General features: G+C 43.2%; 1 protein-coding gene across 1 annotated transcript in view; it reads right to left on the bottom strand.

Annotated features, from left to right (window-relative positions):
• The window catches only part of CDKL1 (cyclin dependent kinase like 1), a 52562-nt gene that overhangs the window by 23354 nt on the left and 10264 nt on the right, over positions 1-18944 (bottom strand). The window contains exon 2 of the mRNA XM_080807904.1: positions 2793-2914. Within this exon, the coding sequence (XP_080664030.1) occupies positions 2793-2914 (122 nt within the window). The remainder of the gene's footprint in view (positions 1-2792; positions 2915-18944) is intronic.

Genomic DNA, 18944 nt, shown 5'->3' on the forward strand with positions numbered 1-18944 from the left:
GTGATCACAGGACGCTTTTCGGGCAAGTGTACCACCCCACGAAGGACCCCTCCTGACCCCACCCCACACTGGGAAAACATTAACAAACCACCCTTTGTTGATATTGTTTCACGGATCACAAATGAGACTGAAGAAAAACAGCAGTCCTCTGACCTCTAGGGTATCAGATCAACAAGTCACGGCACCTCAGACCTGCAAGTCCTCTTCAACTCTACCCGCTCCAAAACTTTCATTTTCACAGGTGAGAACGCCAGGAAGCAACTTGCCAAAGGTCACACACGGGATGCCAACCCACTTTTACTGGGAATGTGTTTACAAAGTGTTATTCTATAGGATGAGATTTCTCAGCTGAAAAAGAAAATGTTCCTATGAATTTCAAAATCATTGGTTGATACAGTTTAACGACATTTATTCCTTAACGATGACAAGCAAATATTTGAAATAGTCTTTAAAATAGATTGGAGTATTGCCAAATATTCTGTATAATGGAAAGTAACTTCTATTTTTTTTAAGATTTTATTCACTTATTTGAGAGAGAGAGAGAGAGAGAGAGAGAGTATGAGCAGGGGGAGGGGCAGAGGGAGAAGTCAAGTCCCTGCTGAGCAGGGTGCCCTACGTGGGGCTCAATCCCAGGACCCTGGGATCATGGTATGGGCTGAAGGCAGACACTTAGCTGACTGAGCCACCCAGGCGCCCCAGTAATGTCTAGTTTTGAAACAAACTAACCAATGAAAAAAAATCTTAAAACTTCAAAATAAATGAATATAATCTGGTTTAGAATAAATCTTATTTTTCAAGTTTGCTCATTTATTAGCATTCCTTAGGTCAGTCTTATATTGACAAACCATGGCACGTGTTCATTTGGAAACGTTGCTTGTACTTAAACCACACATATATCTACTGGTCTTCCCCTTCCCTAATCCACCTCCATATTAAAGCATTTTCTATTTCCTGGAACATATATAACATACACAACATATAACATATGTAACACACACATAACATATAACATATACAGCATATACATATATTTATAACATATGTAACAATAGCTGGTGGAGTTAAAGAAAAAATCTGCTTTCAAAACTCTGATCATTCCTTGTCCAGTTTTTTTTTCCTTTTGCACAAACTCTATGCCGAAAAAAGAACAGACTCCCACTTTCAGTCCCCCACTAATCTGTGTTTCCAAGTGACTCAATCTAACATGATTAATCAAACGTCCTGCAACATCTCCCTAGTACCACAGACCCAGAAGAATTCATACTAATAGGCTTAATTGAAGTGTCAGTTGCAAGCTGTCAAAAGAGCAAATATCAACATGCTAAATGTTTTCTCCCTTGAACATAATTTCTCCGTATCAATGACTTTCTGAAGGGAGGTGTCCGTTCCCTTGGCTCTCTTTGGCTGTGTAAATTAACACCAAAAGCCTGTGCCACGGTCACTTACAAACCACAAGCCACTTTAATCCCATTTGCCTGGATATCATGGTTGATCATGTAGGTACCACCACGTGGCAAAAGAGCAAGCCCTTGGTCAGGGTTTGAAGATATCGTTGAAAGAACCACAGCCTCTAGACTCCAGAGTGTGAATGTGAGTGGGAACGGGGCACCACTTTCCCACTCTGATATCCAATACCACTCTGCATATTGTTGCCAGCCAAAGCGAGGCTCCCGGGAGCCCAGCAAAAGGAGAACATGAGATATCCTTCACTGCTCACTTGTTTGAAGTCTATTTGCCATTCAACTCAATGGCTACCTCCTCCAGGAAGTCATCTTTGACTGACCCGCTTGGAGTTACATCTTCCAGGGCCAGCTAATCATTCTAGCGATTGGCCCCAGGGATAGTTGCATCACCTGACCTGAGGCAGAGTTTTTCAATGGACTTTATATATGCAGATGCCTTCTTCTAGGACTTTCCTCTCAAAAAGCCTGCAGCCAGGCTTCCTAGTTCAAATTTTTCCCCTCTATCACGTGCCACATACACATACCTTCCCAAATCCACCTTGTGAGACTCATCTGCAAGGCAGAATGATGCCAGCATAGAGAAGAGTCAAGAGAAAAAATGCACCACCCATGGTGTTCTGCCTTTTAAACACCCAGCCGAGGAGGGGTAGGTGGGCACTGAAATCTAGCCTGTGCTCTGCTCACTCTGGTGAGGGGCTACCTTCAACCAGAGGAAAGGACACACACACCCTTTTTTTGCAGACAAAGGCTCTGTCTGCTCACCAAGCCTTCTTGTAATGTCTGTGCTGCAGATGGATGGGTGATAAGATCATCAGAGCCTCCAGGATTTCACCATCTTTCCCAGGCTCAACCACTGCCACAGTCCTTTTCACCTAAGCTTGCCTCAGTGGGTTCTGGTCCCTTGTCACCAAAGAATTCCTGACCGATACAGGAGATCAGACGCCTAGATCGCTCTGGGTGAAATGGCATGTTTGCTCTAGCCTTAAACCTCCCCTTGGCTGTTGTCTCTGGACTCATGCTTTGAATCTCCAAGTCCTTACACTTCCCTAGCCAGGTGCAACTAACCAGTAATAGCATTCTTTTTCTTTCTCAGAGACACAGATAATCTAAAAAAGAAATTAAGTTCAACGAATAATGCTGCATTTTCTTCTCGAACATGAGGACTTATGATCACTATCCCAACCTTTTCAATTTAACTCTTCTGCTGTCGAGCCCAGCTGTGCAAACATCGCCTGCTCCTGCCTGGTCGGCAAAAGGGCCCCTGTTCATCTTCCCTCGTAAATCCCGGTGTGTGCTGCTATGGTTCGTGTGTAAGGAACGATCACTCACCCTCTCTGGTGTCTGTCCAACTCATGGAGAACTGTGTGGTCACAGTACTCAAACACCAGGTGAAGCTTCCGCTTCTTTCTGAAGACTTCGATGAGGTTCACGAGGTTGGGATGCTTGAGTTGCTGAAAACACAGAAGACAAGGTTTGCCAAGCTGGGGCTCTGAAGGATAGCTTTCTCTAATTCCAATCCAAGGAAAAGAGAGCGGTTTGTGCTTTAGAAGTTTCGTATCTTGGGTTGAAGGAAACTGTAAACGGTATGACCTTACAGCTCTCAAGGAGCTCTTAGCAGCTAGGAAATGATTACAGCCTCACCCAGGTGGCTGGTGAAAGCAAAGAGAGAGATGAGAAGTCTGGAAAAGAAAGGAGAATGAAAAATTGGGGGCGATATTTAGTTAACGCAAACTCATCCTTTAAGGCTCAGATCAAATGTCTCTGCCTAAAGAGGGGTCCCCGGATCTCCTCCCCAGGCTGGTTTGGTGTCCTTGTAACTCTCATAGCCCCCCTGAAATAAGTCTCCTTGGCAATCCTCTGGAATTACCAAGTAATCGTTTATTTGACTCTTCAATGTCTTCTGCTGTCAGTAGATACAATAAATGAAACCACTGAATAAGAATCATGACCTCAAGATTCTCTTATTTCCTCCAAATGATGTGGCTGTACCCCCAGCACAGGGCCTCACGCATAATAGACATTTGACAATTATTTGTGAATGAATGAGTAAATCATGTTTCCTAGGTTGATGAAACATTTTAAAGCAGAAGAACGAGGAATACTTGCTAAGCCAATGTGCCTGAAGGTGTGTATCTAGAGAAAAAAAAAAAAAAAAGGTCGGAATCAGGGTTGTGTTGCGAAGGCTAAATCTTGCTCTTAGCTTCCTGGACCCTTCTGTCTGCAATCCTGTTGGAAACATGGCAATTAGGCAAATGAATTATTGTGAAGAGGGTCAAAATGATTAACTTTCTTCAGGGCGTGAAGGCCTTCCAACAGCTGGCTAAGAAACAAAAGAGGAAGCCAGGCGACATTATCACTGCCTCAATTCTAGAAGTCAAAGCAAAGCACGAGACAGCCCCCCATGCCCAGATTCTGTTCTGAGGAAGCCCAGGATAAAGGAGCCCAATGGGAGGGAGGCCCAGGCATCCTGGCAGAGCTCAGCCCCCAGCCGAGCCCCACCTACACTCAGCTTTAAGAGTGAACCCAGGCAAGGCCTACTGGAGGAACACTCCAGCAAGCAGCGGAATTGTGAGAAACAAAAGATTCTCATCTGGAGCTCCTGAGTGTGGGGGAGGTTATACCTCCATAGAGCAACAGATAACCTGTACTAGGTCCCAGGGATTTCTGGAAACTACAGATGCCCACACCCCATTCCCAGAGACCCCGAACTGGTCTTAGGTAGGGGCCAGGCATCTGGTTTTTTTCCTCAGAATTCTCTGGGTGATTCAGTATGTAGCCAGAGGTATTGATCATGGACAAGCAGATACTTCATAAGAGGTAAAAGGTGTTGGGAGAAAAAGTGAAGAAGTGGTACTGCCAGCTGTACCACAGTCGTGCAGGCGAGAAGAGAGGCAGCCAGCAAGAGGAATATGGAAGAAGACAGCTATTTTCTTGTTTTCTTTGTAACATCCCTCTGTGTCTTCGAGTTGTGAAGTTCCTCCTCTAGATACTACACTTGATGAAACACATATAAAACAGCCAAGATACTCTACAGGCTGTTAGTCCCATGTGGGCCTTGGAACAGAGGGCCCTCGAAGCTACAAAACCCCACATTTACGGTAACATACCTGGAAACTTCTAGCCTGAGCTAGCATTTTCCAGAATAGTAGAACAGATCTGACCACTGTCTTAACCAAAGAATCGCGTCGGCTTAGATGTCTCCAACAGTGAACAACCAGTTTGAGGGGGCTAAGTGGCAGCATGACAAAAGAATTAGCAGAAAGCAGAGGTTTCCTTTCAGACTCTGTAACAGTGCTATCCATAGGTCCAGACTTCAAATCTTAGATAATTTTTTTAAAAAGATTTTATTTATTTATGACAGAGAGAGATTGCAAGAGAGGGAACACAAGCAAGGGAGGAGCCAGAGAGGGAGAAGCAGGCTGCCCGCTGAGCAGGGAGTCCGATGTTGGGCTCTATCCCAGGACCCTGGGATCATGACCTGAGCTGAAGGTAGATGCTTAACTGACTGAGCCACCCAGGCACACCTAAACCTTAGATACTTAAAAAAAATTTTTTTTAAGATTTTATTTATTTATTTCAGGGGCACCTGGGTGGCTCAGTGGGTTAAAGCCTCTGCCTTCGGCTCAGGTCATGATCCCAGGGTCTTGGGATCGAGCCCCGCATCGGGCTCTCTGCTCAGCGGGGAGCCTGCTTCCTCCTCTCTCTCTCTGCCTGCCTCTCTGCCTACTTGTGATCTCTGTCTGTCAAATAAATAAATAAATAAAATCTTTAAAAAAAAAAAAGATTTTATTTATTTATTTGAAAGAGAGAGAGCACGCGCGTGCGTGTGCACAAGCACAAGCAGTGGGGAGAGTCATAGGGAGAGGGAGAAGCAAACTCCCCACTGAGCAGGGAGCCCAATATGGGGTTCGATTGCAGGATCCTGGGATCATGACCTGAACTGAAGGCAGACGTTTAACAGACTGAGCCAACCAGGTGCCTCCAGATTTTAGAGTCTTTCAATTTTCTGTGATTCTTTTCCATGTTCCGTATGTAGCCCTCACTTATATCTCTAGGCACAAGTACAAATCTATTAGTTGACTACCCAGACCTTCTCCAGATGCCAAGACTGGTGCCTCCACCTTGTCCTGCCCACATCCGCAGGGATCACTGCAGGGCATTGTGGCCTGAGGGTAAAACCCAAAGGCCCTCTCAACTTTGGAAAACCTGAACCCTGGAAACTGTAAGGTATTCTATTCAAATAACACGTAGATTCTTTCCAGTGTGTGGCTGTTGTAAGTTAAGTGTCAATGAATCATTTACTCGCTGGTTGACCTTAACTTTGAAGGAGGTTGGGCTTCCATTTCCATGCATGGGAGTAGGGGGCTGAAGGGCTACTGTGAGCCTGCCATGCAGAGCAAGCTCAACAATGTCGGGCACATGGGGACCTCTCCGTGGAGGATAACTGCTAATATCACTATTGGGAGTTAGAGCTATTTTATTCGGGATGATTTTCTCTATTCAGTGTATTCAACGAGTAGTTATTTTAATGCATTAGTTTAAGTCCTAAGGCTATAGAGACAAATAAAGCCAGTCCTGCCCCTACCCTCATGGAGCTTAGAACCTAAGATGGTGAGTAGATAGTGAACACATAATTATAGATACGAGAAATGTCACAAAAAAACAAGGTAAAGGGTGCTGAGTTTGCGGTTGGTGGGTAGTCCAGGGAAGATCTCCTTGAGGAAGTTAGGTAGACACCATCTAGAAGCACCAGAAATACAACTTTATGGCTCTAGAGTTGGCCAAATTGTTTTCCAAAAGGATCATACATATTTACAGCTGTCAGGAGGAGGAGAGTACTTTTTACCATCCCATGGCCGGCTCTGAGGTTCATAGAGACCTTTGAGGTTGGTGATGTATATCGTCAAATTGCTTCTGGCAACACATGCCATGTGGCTTTTAAACCACATGTGTCTCCTAACCCCCTCCATGAGATAACTGGTATGTCACTGAAAATGGGCCAATTACTTACTTCTCCACTTATTTTCAGAACAAACTTAATTAAGAAAAATTGGTCACTAAGACCAAGTTCTACTTAGGACTTATAAATACTTTAAATTATTAACTGTCTCTAGGTTGCCAGGATTCTGGGTGACCAGAACACATTCCAAAACAGCAGATATCTGGAACTCATTCCCGGCTAATGTTCATTTATTTGACAAAGATCTACAGAGCACGTGCTCTGTCTCAGGTATTGTTATAGGCTCTAGAGACACACTGGTGAATGGGACGGAAGACTCAGGCATTAAACAAAGTGGCATGAAGAGCTCTGCATGTAGATTAGGCTACCTCAGAGGAACTGTTTCTGAGGACGTGGCCTTGAGCTGAGTCCTGGAGGGTGAGAAAGGTCTGACCAGACCAAGGTCCGGAGTGGTGGTAGAGGTGGCTTTCCACAAAGAGAACTGGCCCTGGCCAGAAGAGGATTTAGGCAACTTAAGAACTGAAAGACAGGGGCACCTGGGTGGCTTAGTTGTTAAGTGTCTGCCTTCCACTCGGGTCGTGATCTCAGGGTCCTGGGATGGAGCCCCGCCTCGTGCTCCCTGCTCAGCAGGCAGCCTGCTTCTCCCTCTCCCACTCCCCCTTGCTTGTATTGCCTCTCTCAGTGTGTCTCTCTTTGTCAAATAAATATATAAAATCTTAAAAAAAAAAAAAAAAAGAACTGAAAGACAGTGTGGCTTGAGGGTCAAGTGCATGGAACTGAAGCCAGTTTGACAGTCAGGAGCTGAGTCCTGTAGGACCTTGAGGGCCAGGCTAAGAAATTTACACTTTATCCCAAGTGTAATGGGAAGCTACTGGATAGAATTTTAGGAAGATGTGATATGATAATATCACTGGTAAAAAAAAAATTTATTTTAAAGATTTTAGTTATTTATTTGACAGAGAGGGAGCACAAGCAAGGGGAACAGAAAAGGGAGAGGGAGAAACAGGCTCCCCACTGAGCAGGGAGCCCAATGCAGAGCTCGATCCCAGGACTCTGGGATCATGACCTGAGCCAAAGGCAGATGCCTAACCAACTGAGCCACCCAGGCATCCCCCATTTGGGTTTTTGCAAGCTCACTATAGTGGCTGGATACAGAATGGTTTGGAGGAGGCAATATGGTGAAAGGAGACCAGGGCAGCACACTGACAGCTGAGAGACGATGGTGGCTTGAACCAGGCAGAGGCAGGGAGATGGTGAGAAAGGCAGATGGGATGGGAGATGTATTTTGTTATTAGAATATTCAGGATGTGGTAATGGACTGGAGGTGAGGGATGAGGGAGATGGAGGTATTAAGAATGACTAAAGGATTGTATAATGGGGCAGATGGTGGTACCATCACTCAGGGGAGGAGCAGGTTTTGGGGGGTATGAAACTACTGTTTTGGGCAGGTTGAGCTGGCAGGGACTCTGAGATATTAAAGCATAATTGTCAGGTTGGCTGGAGTTGGAGCTGAAAACAAAAGCTGGGGAGTTGGCATGGGCATAAGTGAAGTCCTGGGTAGATAAGAATTGCCAGTACAGCAAGCGAGAAAGGAAGAGGCCCATCGAATCCCAGCACAAGATGTATGGTGAGGAGGAAGGTGAGGAGAAAGAAGAAAGTCCCTCTAGAGAAGAGAGAAGACAGCAGAGCATGAGGGATGGGCATATCATGGAAGGAGGAAGTAGCCCCAGTGACAGAGGCCGCTGGAAGGTCAAGCAAGGAGCAGGCTTCCCCTGGTGGCTGTGTGACCTCTCTGGAAGCCGAATCAGTGCAGGACAGAGACCAGGAGCCAGGTCCTACGGACTTAGCCTCTCAATCTTCCCCGTTGCTCTCTGTTACCGTCCCCTTACCTCGGGGGCAGGACTGTAGTCCTGAAACCAGTTTGTAATTGGTAGCCTGGAGGGTTTTGTCACAGCTCCAGTATTGTGGAAATCTGTGTTCACAAGGGTTTGGCTATTTCTGCTTCAACACTGAATGGGCTTCTTCAGGGACATGTGGAGGAATTAGATGAGGAGAAGTTTGCCACGTGACACATGGACTGTTTACACACTTACTCAATGTGTTCATTACCCATACAAGTAATCTTAATCAAACAGGTTAAACTGCCACATTTACTACAACGACATAGTTCAGGGCTCTTTTAATTGTAATTCCTTCCTATTTATGAGTGGATAAAGCCAAAGCCTGAGGTCTGGTCTGATTTGTCTGCATTACGATTCACATTGGCCCGATCTTATAGCTCTTAGTCCGGCCCCTTTAGTTATTCCATACCTAGAAGGCTGGCCTGCTCACACTCGGATCTAGTTTCTCATGGATAAAGGCACCTCCTTCATTGATGCTATTTTATTTTGGCTTCCCTTTTATTTTCTGTTTTGAACATAAGTCTTTCATACTGTGTTACAAAGAGAAGAATCTTCTCTGCCATTAAAAGAACTCCATTTTTGTTAGCTGAATTGAACCTGACGTTTACTTGGTTTCCCCTGCAGAGCTGAGAAGGCTATGAATGCTTCTTGGTCAGCTCCATCTGGTCATCGGCCCTGTGTTTTCACCGATCACCCATCTGCTGTGATAAGCACAGGCTTCTACATCCTCCAAGGTCAAAGGGTTAGCTTGTTTAGCCCACAGCACTTTGAAGAATTTTGTGCTAGTTGCCAACATTTCAGATCAGAAAATGTTACCTTAAAACCCTGGTTACCAGGATTCTCTTGAAAATGTTGCAGATTTAGCAATATTGGGCCTGTAGTCTCTGCAGTCTCAGTGAGCTAGGGCCTCAGTAGGCAGCTGCTCCCTGTAGAAGAGGCCAGCACTCTTAGTGCACCACAGTCCCCACCACTCCCTATCTCTCCGCAACACTAAGGCCAAGTGAAAGCTGTCCTCTCTCATCACTCTTGCACGATTACTTTTCTTACCTGAGACTTAAAAGCAAGCTATTTAACATACCTGTGTTTCTATCAAAAGTAGAAAAACATACAAGCAATAGAAATGACTTCAGGAGCCCCTGGGGGGGCTCAGTCAGTTAAGCATCTGCCTTCAGCTCAGGTTATGATCTCAGGGTCCCGGGATTGAGCCCCACACTACACTGGGGCTCACTGATCAGCAGGGAGTCTACTTCTTCCTCTCCTTTGCCCCTTCCCCCGCTCATGCTCTCTCTCAAAAAAAAAAAGAGTGGATAAAATCTTAAAAAAAAAAAAATGAAATGACTGCTTACTTTAAGGCAAATAAGAAAAGATATATTTATTTACAGAAGGGAAGCATTTCTCCCACACCTGTCTGGCCTTGCAGGTAGCAGGTTTGTGACCTCTACCTTGGGGAGTCCTCGATGGTCACATGTTTCTGGATTAACCAGTATACAGACCATTATATCCATGGTCCTTATAACCACATCCTTCAAGTGTTCAAAGATTCTTATTCTTTGCAGAGTGACTGGGGGATATTTATTCTCTCTGTGCTGCAGACAAAAGCAACAGACTATTTTCTCAATGATCATATCCCGTTTTCCTTTCAAAAGCATTCTTCCCCCACAACCATGATAAATAATAAAAGAAGAGATTAAATTTTAGAAAGTGGGAGCTGTCTTAGATGTTTTTTACAGGTCATTACAATTTTTTTTAAAGATTTTATTTATTTGACAGACAGAGATCACAAGTCGGCAGAGAGGCAGGCAGAGAGGAGGGGGTGGGGAAGCAGGCTCCCTGCTGAGCAGAGAGCCTGATGTGGGGCTCCATCCCAGGACTCCAAGATCCAGGTCATTATAATTCTTGAACTTGACTCTAGGTTTTAGTTATAGAGACATATATGTAGGAATTTTTTATGTTAACATTCGCACAGTACGGAGAAAACTGATGCACCTCTCCTTTATAATAATTAATCTTGAGTACTTCCCAAGGACCCCCAGATCAGCATTTTACGACCCTGTCAAGCACATGAGATCCAGCAAGGTTGTCCAAACTAAGAAGCAGAGAAAGAATCAAGTTCTTTGTATTTCCTGTCACTCTTCCCTCTCCCTGTGATGAATGCTCTCAAATACATCATGAAACTCAGCGTTAGAATTAATAGCAGCAGTACCCAATTTGTTTTTGATTCAGAAAGAAAGCTCTAAATTTCACCTTAACCCCATGTAAGGACTTTAGAAGTACAGGTATGGTCCTGATGAAACGATGCCACTGAAAAACCTATATAAAAATGTCAGTCCCAGGGCACCTGGGTGGCTCAGTCGGTTGGGCACCTGCCTTCAGCTCAGGTCATGATCCTGGACTCCCAGATTGAGCCCTGAGTCAGGCTCCCTGCTCGGCAGGGAGTCTGCTTCTCCCTCTGTTCCTCATCCTGCACTCTCAAGTAGATAAAATGGTCTTTATCTTTAAAAAAAATTTTAAAAGGTCAGTTCTAAAAGTAATACATAGAAGGGTACCTGGGTGGCTCAGTGGGTTAAACTTCTGCCTTTGGCTCAGGTCATGATCTCAGGGTCCTGGGATCAAGCCCCACATGGGGCTCTCTGCTTGGCGGGGAGCCTGCTTCCCCCTCTCTCTCTACCTGCCTCTCTGCCTACTTGTGATCTCTCTGTCAAATAAATAAACAAATTTTTTTTAAAAAGATAAAATAAAAATAAAAATAATACCTAGATATAAGGCGATTTCAATTAGAATCCAAAAGGATTTTTCTGAACTAGATAAAATGCCTTTTACATTCACACAGAACTATTACTGTTTTAAAATTGCCAAGGAAAAAAAAACAATCGGGGCAACTAGTTTTACCAGGTGGCAAAATTTTCAATAAAGTGCCTATAATCATTATCATCAGCATCAGCATCATCGTGAATAGGCCAGCAGGCTATTCACAAAGAAATGAAGAAATAGAAGCAGTACAGAGTCTAAAACTAGATCCATGCATTTATGGGAAATTAACATGACCAGGCAGTACTTCAATACAGTTGAAAACAATATGCTTTATTTAAAATTGATTCTGGGAAAATGACTATCCATTAGGAAAATGAGAACCACATCTTACCACCCTATATAGAAGAATCATTTTCAGATAGGTTAAAAATTCTAGTATAAAATACTATAAGTACCAGAAAAAAATTTAGGAGGAACTTTCTATGACCCTAGGATAGAAGAAAACATCCCAAAAAACAAGATATCTAGAAGAAAAAAGAAAAGATAGGCAAGTTTGGCCACAAAAGAATAAGATGATGTTGAGAAGATGGCAAAAGTTCTGGAGTTGTAGGGGCGCCTGGCGGGGGGGGGGGGTGCTTAGGCAGTTGAAACAGGCAGGTTTCGGCTCAGGTGTTGATTTCATGGGTGGTGGGATCGGGCCCCAGGTTGGGCTCCACATTCAGCGGGGAGTCTGCTTGAGGACTGGCTCCCTCTACTCCTCCCCCTGTGATGTGCATGCTCTCTCTCTAAAGTAAATAAATCAATCTTTAAAGGTTTTTTTTTAAGATTTAATTTATTTATTTGACAGAGAGAGAGGGAGCACAAGCAAGGGGAACAGCAGAGGGAGAGGGAGAAACAGGCTCCCCACTGAGCAGGGAGCCCAATGAAGAGCTCAATCCTAGGACCCTGAGATCATGACCTGAGCAGAAGGCAGAGGCTTAATGACTGAGCCACCAGGTGCCCCAATAAATCGATCTTTAAAACAAAAGTTCTGGAGCTGCATGGCATTGACGGTTGCATACCATTGTGAATGCTCTTAATGTCACTGAACTATAGATACACTTAAAAATAGTTCAAATGGTAAAATTTATGTTATGTGAATTTTACCCTAATAAAAAAATAAAATAATGTTGGTTCATTAAAAAACAAAAAACAAAACCACTAGAAACAAAGTCAAAAGGCAAATAATTGGCAGGGAAATACCTGTTATGACAAATAAAGGGCTACAACCCTATTATTACAAAGACACTTCATGTGCTATGAAGAAAAAGGCACCATAGTGGGAAAATGGGCAAAAGATGTAAGCAGGTAATACACAGAAGAGGAAATATAAATGATCCAGAGACATGAAAAGACAATATCACTAGTAGTCAGAGAAGGGCAAATCAGAGCAAGAAGGTGAAGTGACCTGTTTTCCTAACAAACATTTCACAAATTGGTAACATTAAGTGTTGCCAAGGATACAGGGAAATGGATCTTCTCACACTTGGCTGGTTAGACTTTTGGGGAAAGTTACTAGCAGTATTTATTAAAACAACATACCCAGAAAACATAGGCCCAAGATCTGAGCAGACACATTACCGAAGAAGAGATACAGATGGGAAATAAACATACGAAAAGATAATTAACATATTTTTTTCACTAGAGAGCTGCAAATTCCAGAAACAATGAGATATCATTACATACCTATTAGGATAGCTAAGATCTAAAAACTGCCGGCCACACCAAATGCTGATGATGATACAGAGCAACAGGAACTCCCCTTCATTGCTGGTGGGAGCATAAGACAGTGTGGCCACTCTTGAGACAGTCTGGCAATTTCTTACAAAGCTAAACGTAGTTGTACCATATGATCCAGCAATCATGCTCCTAGGTGTTTACCCAAACGATCTGAAAGTTTAGATCCACGTAAAAACCTCCTCATGAATGTTTATAACAGCTGTATTGATAATGGCCAAAAATTCAAAACATACAAATTATCTTCCTATAGACAAAATGATACAAGCTCATGCTCCATCCATAGAATAGGATATTAGTGATAAGAAGAAATGAGTTATCAAGCCATGAAAGGACATGTTTGAAATTTAAATGCATATTGTGAAGTCAAAGAAGCTAGTCTGAAAAGATGACATATTGTAAAATTCCAATTATATGACATTCTGGAGAAAGCAAAACTATGGGGACAGTAAAAAGATCAGTGATTGGGACGCCTGGGTGGCTCAGTTGGTTAAGCAGCTGCCTTCGGCTCAGGTCATGATCCCAGCGTCCTGGGATCGAGTCCCACATCGGGCTCCTTGCTTGGCGGGGACCCTGCTTCTCCCTCTGCCTCTGCCTGTGCTCGCTCTCTCTCTCTCCCTCTCTCTCTCTGACAAATAAATAAATAAAATCTTAAAAAAAAAAAAAAAGATCAGTGATTGCTGGGAGTTCAGAGGACATGGGGGGAAAACCCACATTGGAAACATGATTTTTAGGGCAGTGAAATTATTCTGCCTGATACTGTAATGGAGAATACATGACATTATGCATTTCTCAAAACCCACAGAACATTACAGCACAAAGAGTGGACCTTAATGTAGGCAAATTAAAAAACAAACAAACAAACCAACATTTAGGAGGTTGGGGAATACTCTGTTAGAAAGCAGAATGTGATAAAGTACCTGAGCAGTACTTCTTAAAACTGTCATGGCCATTAAATACACAGAAAGTCTAAAATGGCCAAGGCAAGAGAAGCCAAAGGACACTGACAACTAAACGTAATGCGGTGTCCTAGATGGGATCCTGGCACAGAAAAAGGACATTAGATAAAAACTAAAGAAACGTGAGTGAAGTACTGACTTTAATTAATGATAACATGTCATACCGGTTCATTAGCTATAACAAATGTATCATACTTGTAAGATGCTAATCACAGGTGGAATTGGGTGCAGGGTATATGGGAAATCTCTGAATGATCTTCTCAATTTTTCTGTACATCTAAAACTGTTCTAAAAAATAAAGTGCTCTGATACTGGGTATTTACCTCAAAGATACAGATGTAGTGAAAAGAAGGGCCATCTGTACCCCAATCTTTATAGCAGCAATGGCCATCGTCGCCAAACTGTGGAAAGAATCAAGATGCCCTTCAACGGACGAATGGATAAGGAAGATGTGGTCCGTATACACTATGGAGTATTATACCTCCAACAGAAAGGATGAATACCCAACTTTTGTAGCAACATGGACGGGACTGGAAGAGATTATGCTGAGTGAAATAAGTCAAGCAGAGAGAGTCAATTATATAGTTTCACTTATTTGTGGAGCATAAGAAATAACACAGAGGACATGGGGAGATGGAAAAAAGGGAGTTGAGGGAAATTGGAAGGGGAAGTGAACCATGAGAGACCATGGACTCTGAAAAACAACCTGAGGGTTTTGAAGGGGCGAGGGGTGGGAGGTTGGGGGAGCCAGGTGGTGGGTATTATGGAGGGCACGTATTGCATGGAGCACTGGGTGTGGTGCAAAAACAATGAATACTGTTACGCTGAAAAGAAATTAAAAAAAATAAAGTGCACTGAAACTCACACACAGCCCCCATCTTACCCAGCACACCACTTCCAGAAATATATCCTATATTAATAAAAGCACAGATCTACACAGTCTCTGGCACCTGATATACAATTCATCAGGTCACGCACTTGTCGTTGATCTGATTAATGTATTCTTCCCAATCTCTACCAGTAAGGAAGATCAAAAGCGTTTCACTTTTTGTGGAAAGGACAGCAGTCCACATTCAGCATCTTGCCCAAGGTCTAGGTTAACTCTTCTGCTCTCTGTTGCAGTATAGTCTAAAGGGACCTTGATCATCTTGACATTCCCCAGAATACGATGCTTATCTACTGGGATTGATGACATCAAGTTAACTGAACTTCCCAGTGAGAGGGAATGACAAGTATTCTGAATGCCCCATTAAGACACACATATGCCAAGGGTAACAGAATGTCCTTCCACTGAGCACAGCTTCAAGCAATAGACTTGATGGTTCACTTGGTACAAAGGTAGAAAGGACCTGAGATATGCATGGACCTGTGGGTAATGGCAAATAGCTTGTTTAGTGGATGAAGAGTCTGGAAGGGGCAAGACTGGGAGATATTTGGAGACGAGGCATAAATTGTACTCATGGGAGTGAGCACAGGGCTTGAGGATCCTTGGGCTTCAGATTCATGTCCACAAGAGAGAGCACCTCCTACAGAGAAAGCACTGAACAACCTGGTGGGAGATGTCTTTTTGGTGGGTGTCAGCCTGCTCTGTCCTTGGCCACCCCAGTGCCCATGTGATTGACTCATGAACATGGTGGCCATGGTCGCAGGAATGGTGTGTATGCATGGCCCTGGAGCACTGCTCCTTCTCCACAAGGCTGATCTGACTACTGGGGCTACCGAGGACAACCTGATGGGAGGAAAAACCAATACTGGGGCGCTGATATGCACTGTCCTTGAAGGAGACCGGATGCTCCATGAAGAGGGTAGCAATGTGTCCTTACTGGAATTGATACCTTTTTTAATAATTAATTTTTTAAAAAAAGATTTTATGTATTTATTTGACAGAGAGAGAGGGAATACACTCTCACAAGAGTGTGAGAGGGAGAAGCAGGCTTCCCACCAAGCAGAGAGCCCTAGGCAGGGTTTTATCCCAGGATCCTGGGGTCATGACCTGAGCCAAAGCAGACACTTAACAACTGAGCCACCCAGGTGCCCTTGATACTAACTTTAGATATAGGTTTTGCCTTTCCTGCCTACATCCCAGTCCAAAGCTTAGAGAATGCCTGACTTACTGCCATAGGAGTCCACACAAAGTCAGAGCGAGAGACCCATTTTCTAGCAAAGGAGACATGACAATTAGCACATGGCCGTGGGACCCACTAGTTTGACTATATATGTCACCGTCTACAACCAGGCAGCCTAATAGAATGATGGAATCTGGATCTCAGTTCTTGAGATGCATAAGCACTGACCCACATAGTGCTGTGTCTTCTGTGACTAATCCATGGGTCTGGGAACCGGGAGCAGAAATAGGATTGGACCTCTCATCATCACTCCCGGTTATCTACTTATGGAAATCATGCTTCCGAGTTCCAATATTCTCTCACATTTGCACAGCTTTATGTGTACATGATTGACCAGGTATCTATTAATAGGTGATTAAATGAACCTCAGGACTTTATATTATGTTCAAATGAGAAAACAGTCCGCAGCTGTTAAAAGGATAAAGCCTATCTATGTGTTGACTTGGAAAGTTGGCCAAGATACAGTGTTTAGTATAAAATGGAAATTACAGAATGTATAAATGTATAAAATAAAAAGATTTACGTGTCTTCACTGTATCATAAAACCAAAATAAATATTTTGAAGTTAGTTTCAGAGAGCTAGTTAATACATTAATACATTACATTTGGGGGGGGGATATTTTCATTATTTAAAAAGCTATTGAATTACTACCACCCTCTTCAGCCTAGAGGAAAATATTCTGCACCCCTCATGGTGTTGCTAAGGAATCATTCCTTAGCACTTAAAAAAAAAAAAGATTTTATTTATTTATTTGACAGAGATCACAAGTAGGCACAGAGGCAGGCAGAGAGAGAGAGGAGGAAGCAGGCTCCCTGCTGAGCAGAGAGCCCGATGCAGGGGTTCAATCCCAGGACCCTGGGATCAGGACCTGAGCCGAAGGCAGAGGCTTTAACCCACTGAGCCACCCAGGTGCCCCCTTTTTTAGCACTTTTGATAAAGGAAAGCCGCCTTCATCTCATGTTTCCTCCAAATGCCAAGAATCCCACTGTAGACACCCTGGCTAATATTTTGTTTAGGGGACAACTAGAGAAGGAAAGGGTGTGACATATGGAGTGGGAGAGTACCTGGGTGGAGAGGGGTGGAGAGGGGCCTGAAGTTTATTTATGGTAGGTTTCCTGTAGACAGCATGGATGGAACAGTATACCAGGCTGGTCCTCTGGCCACTGACCTAGGCTGAGATCCCTTCTGGGTTCCTCTCAAGACTCAGCACAGGCTAAGGACGTGCACAGTGGATGCTCCATTTGTTTTGTTGATTAATAAAGTATATGGAAAGTTCCAGAAAAGAAGCAACAGTACAAATTGTGGTCAAAATGAAAATTAACAATGGCAGAGCCAAAAATTAATGCACCAACATACAGACAGTTACAAAATAAATTATTTGTTCGGTTTATACAGAAGTTGATAGCTTCCACTGGTGTAGAAGTCACTTTGCATTGTTTTAACAAAAAGAGGAATTAAGCTCCAAGTTTTCATCCAGGCCAGTTTATAAAATTGCATTTTTACCACAGTGCTTTTAAAGTTAATAAGTAATAAAGAAGGTTAATAATTAGCAAGAACATATACCTATGAAAGAATATTCATGTCCAAGACATTGGTCCTCCCAAATGAAAGGGTGAATTAAAACAGCAAAAAAATTGAAAGGGAAATTAAATACAAGCCTGGTGCGTTAAAAAATTTTTCCATTTGGTATGAAAAGTACTACCTTCTAGCAAGGTTTCGTTATTTGATAATGACTATCTATAACATGGGTTGTCCCCTTAAAATTTCCTTTGCTGAAAATACAAGTAATTTAAGCAGCCGAGAAAGTAATAGCATAATTATATTTTTTATCAATATGCACTATAAAACCACTTACTTGCTCCTGCTCTGCGCTGTTTTATTTCTACAGTCTAAGGTGCAGGCAGGCTGGTGTGTAGAAGCACTGAGGACAGTGACACATACTGGCATGTAGTTAATCTCCCTACAAACTCAGGGTCTCTACGAAGGTAATGAGCTGCCAGCCTCTTGATTTCTGCTTTTGTTCCTGAAGTATTTGTGTGGCGGCTTTATTACTTAGGGGTTCATTACACAGCAGAAATATAATCTTTCTGTAAAAACAAATTGTGAGCTAAGCCCTAAATTCTTACAAAAAACAAACAAAAACAGCCTGTTACTATTTGCAGTTAGGACGTTATCTTGTAAAATTAAAATTAAACAGGTCTCCCTGTTGAACAAATCGGGAAAGAGGATAACAAGGGGGATTTGTTGGGTTTCTATCACTGTGGGCAAGGGAATGCTCTGTTTTGCCTTCCACACTATTGACAACCAGTTCCCATGAACTCCCAACATCTATCTATGTATTAGTAATGAACCTCAAGGGGCCAGATCTGCCAGTCTGTAAGGAGAACATCTGCATATAGTGAAAGCTTTACAATCCAAAGGCCCAAAACGGAGTCTGTGGGCCATCTATCATCTGCAGATGGGTTCTGTTTGGCCTGAACGGCGTTCGACATTTTCAAAAATTCCTTGTCAACATTCTTAAAGTCGACTTTCATTCTCACTAAAAGGAACCAGGGCTCCTTGGGAAAATGGTTGATTCCAGAGCTGGGGCGGGATGAGCCTGGTAGACTTTGCTGTCACACACAGGAAAGAAGTACTCAAGGTGGGATGCCTGGGAGGATCAGTTGGTGAAGATTCTGCCTTTGGCTCTGTCACAGTCCCAGGGTCCTGGGATCCAGCTCTGCATTGGGTTCCCTGCTCGGCAGGGAGCCTGCTTCTCCCTCTGCCTGCCACTTCCTGTGCTTGTGCTCTTTCTCTATTTCTCTCTCTGACAAATAAATAAATAAAATCTTAAAAAAAAAGTACTCAAGGAACAGTGGTGTCTGTCAGAACAAAGGAGCAGGATAAAATGTGTGACCATTTGAGAATCAAAAAGAAGAATCACAGCGACGGTTTGTAACAAGTTGAATTTTTTAAAAAATCCACAAATTCTCTGTGATACTAAAGAGTGTGTGTATGAGGTGGGGAC

The sequence above is a fragment of the Martes martes genome, assembly GCF_963455335.1.
Source record: "Martes martes genome assembly, chromosome: 7".
Taxonomy (NCBI): domain Eukaryota; kingdom Metazoa; phylum Chordata; class Mammalia; order Carnivora; family Mustelidae; genus Martes; species Martes martes.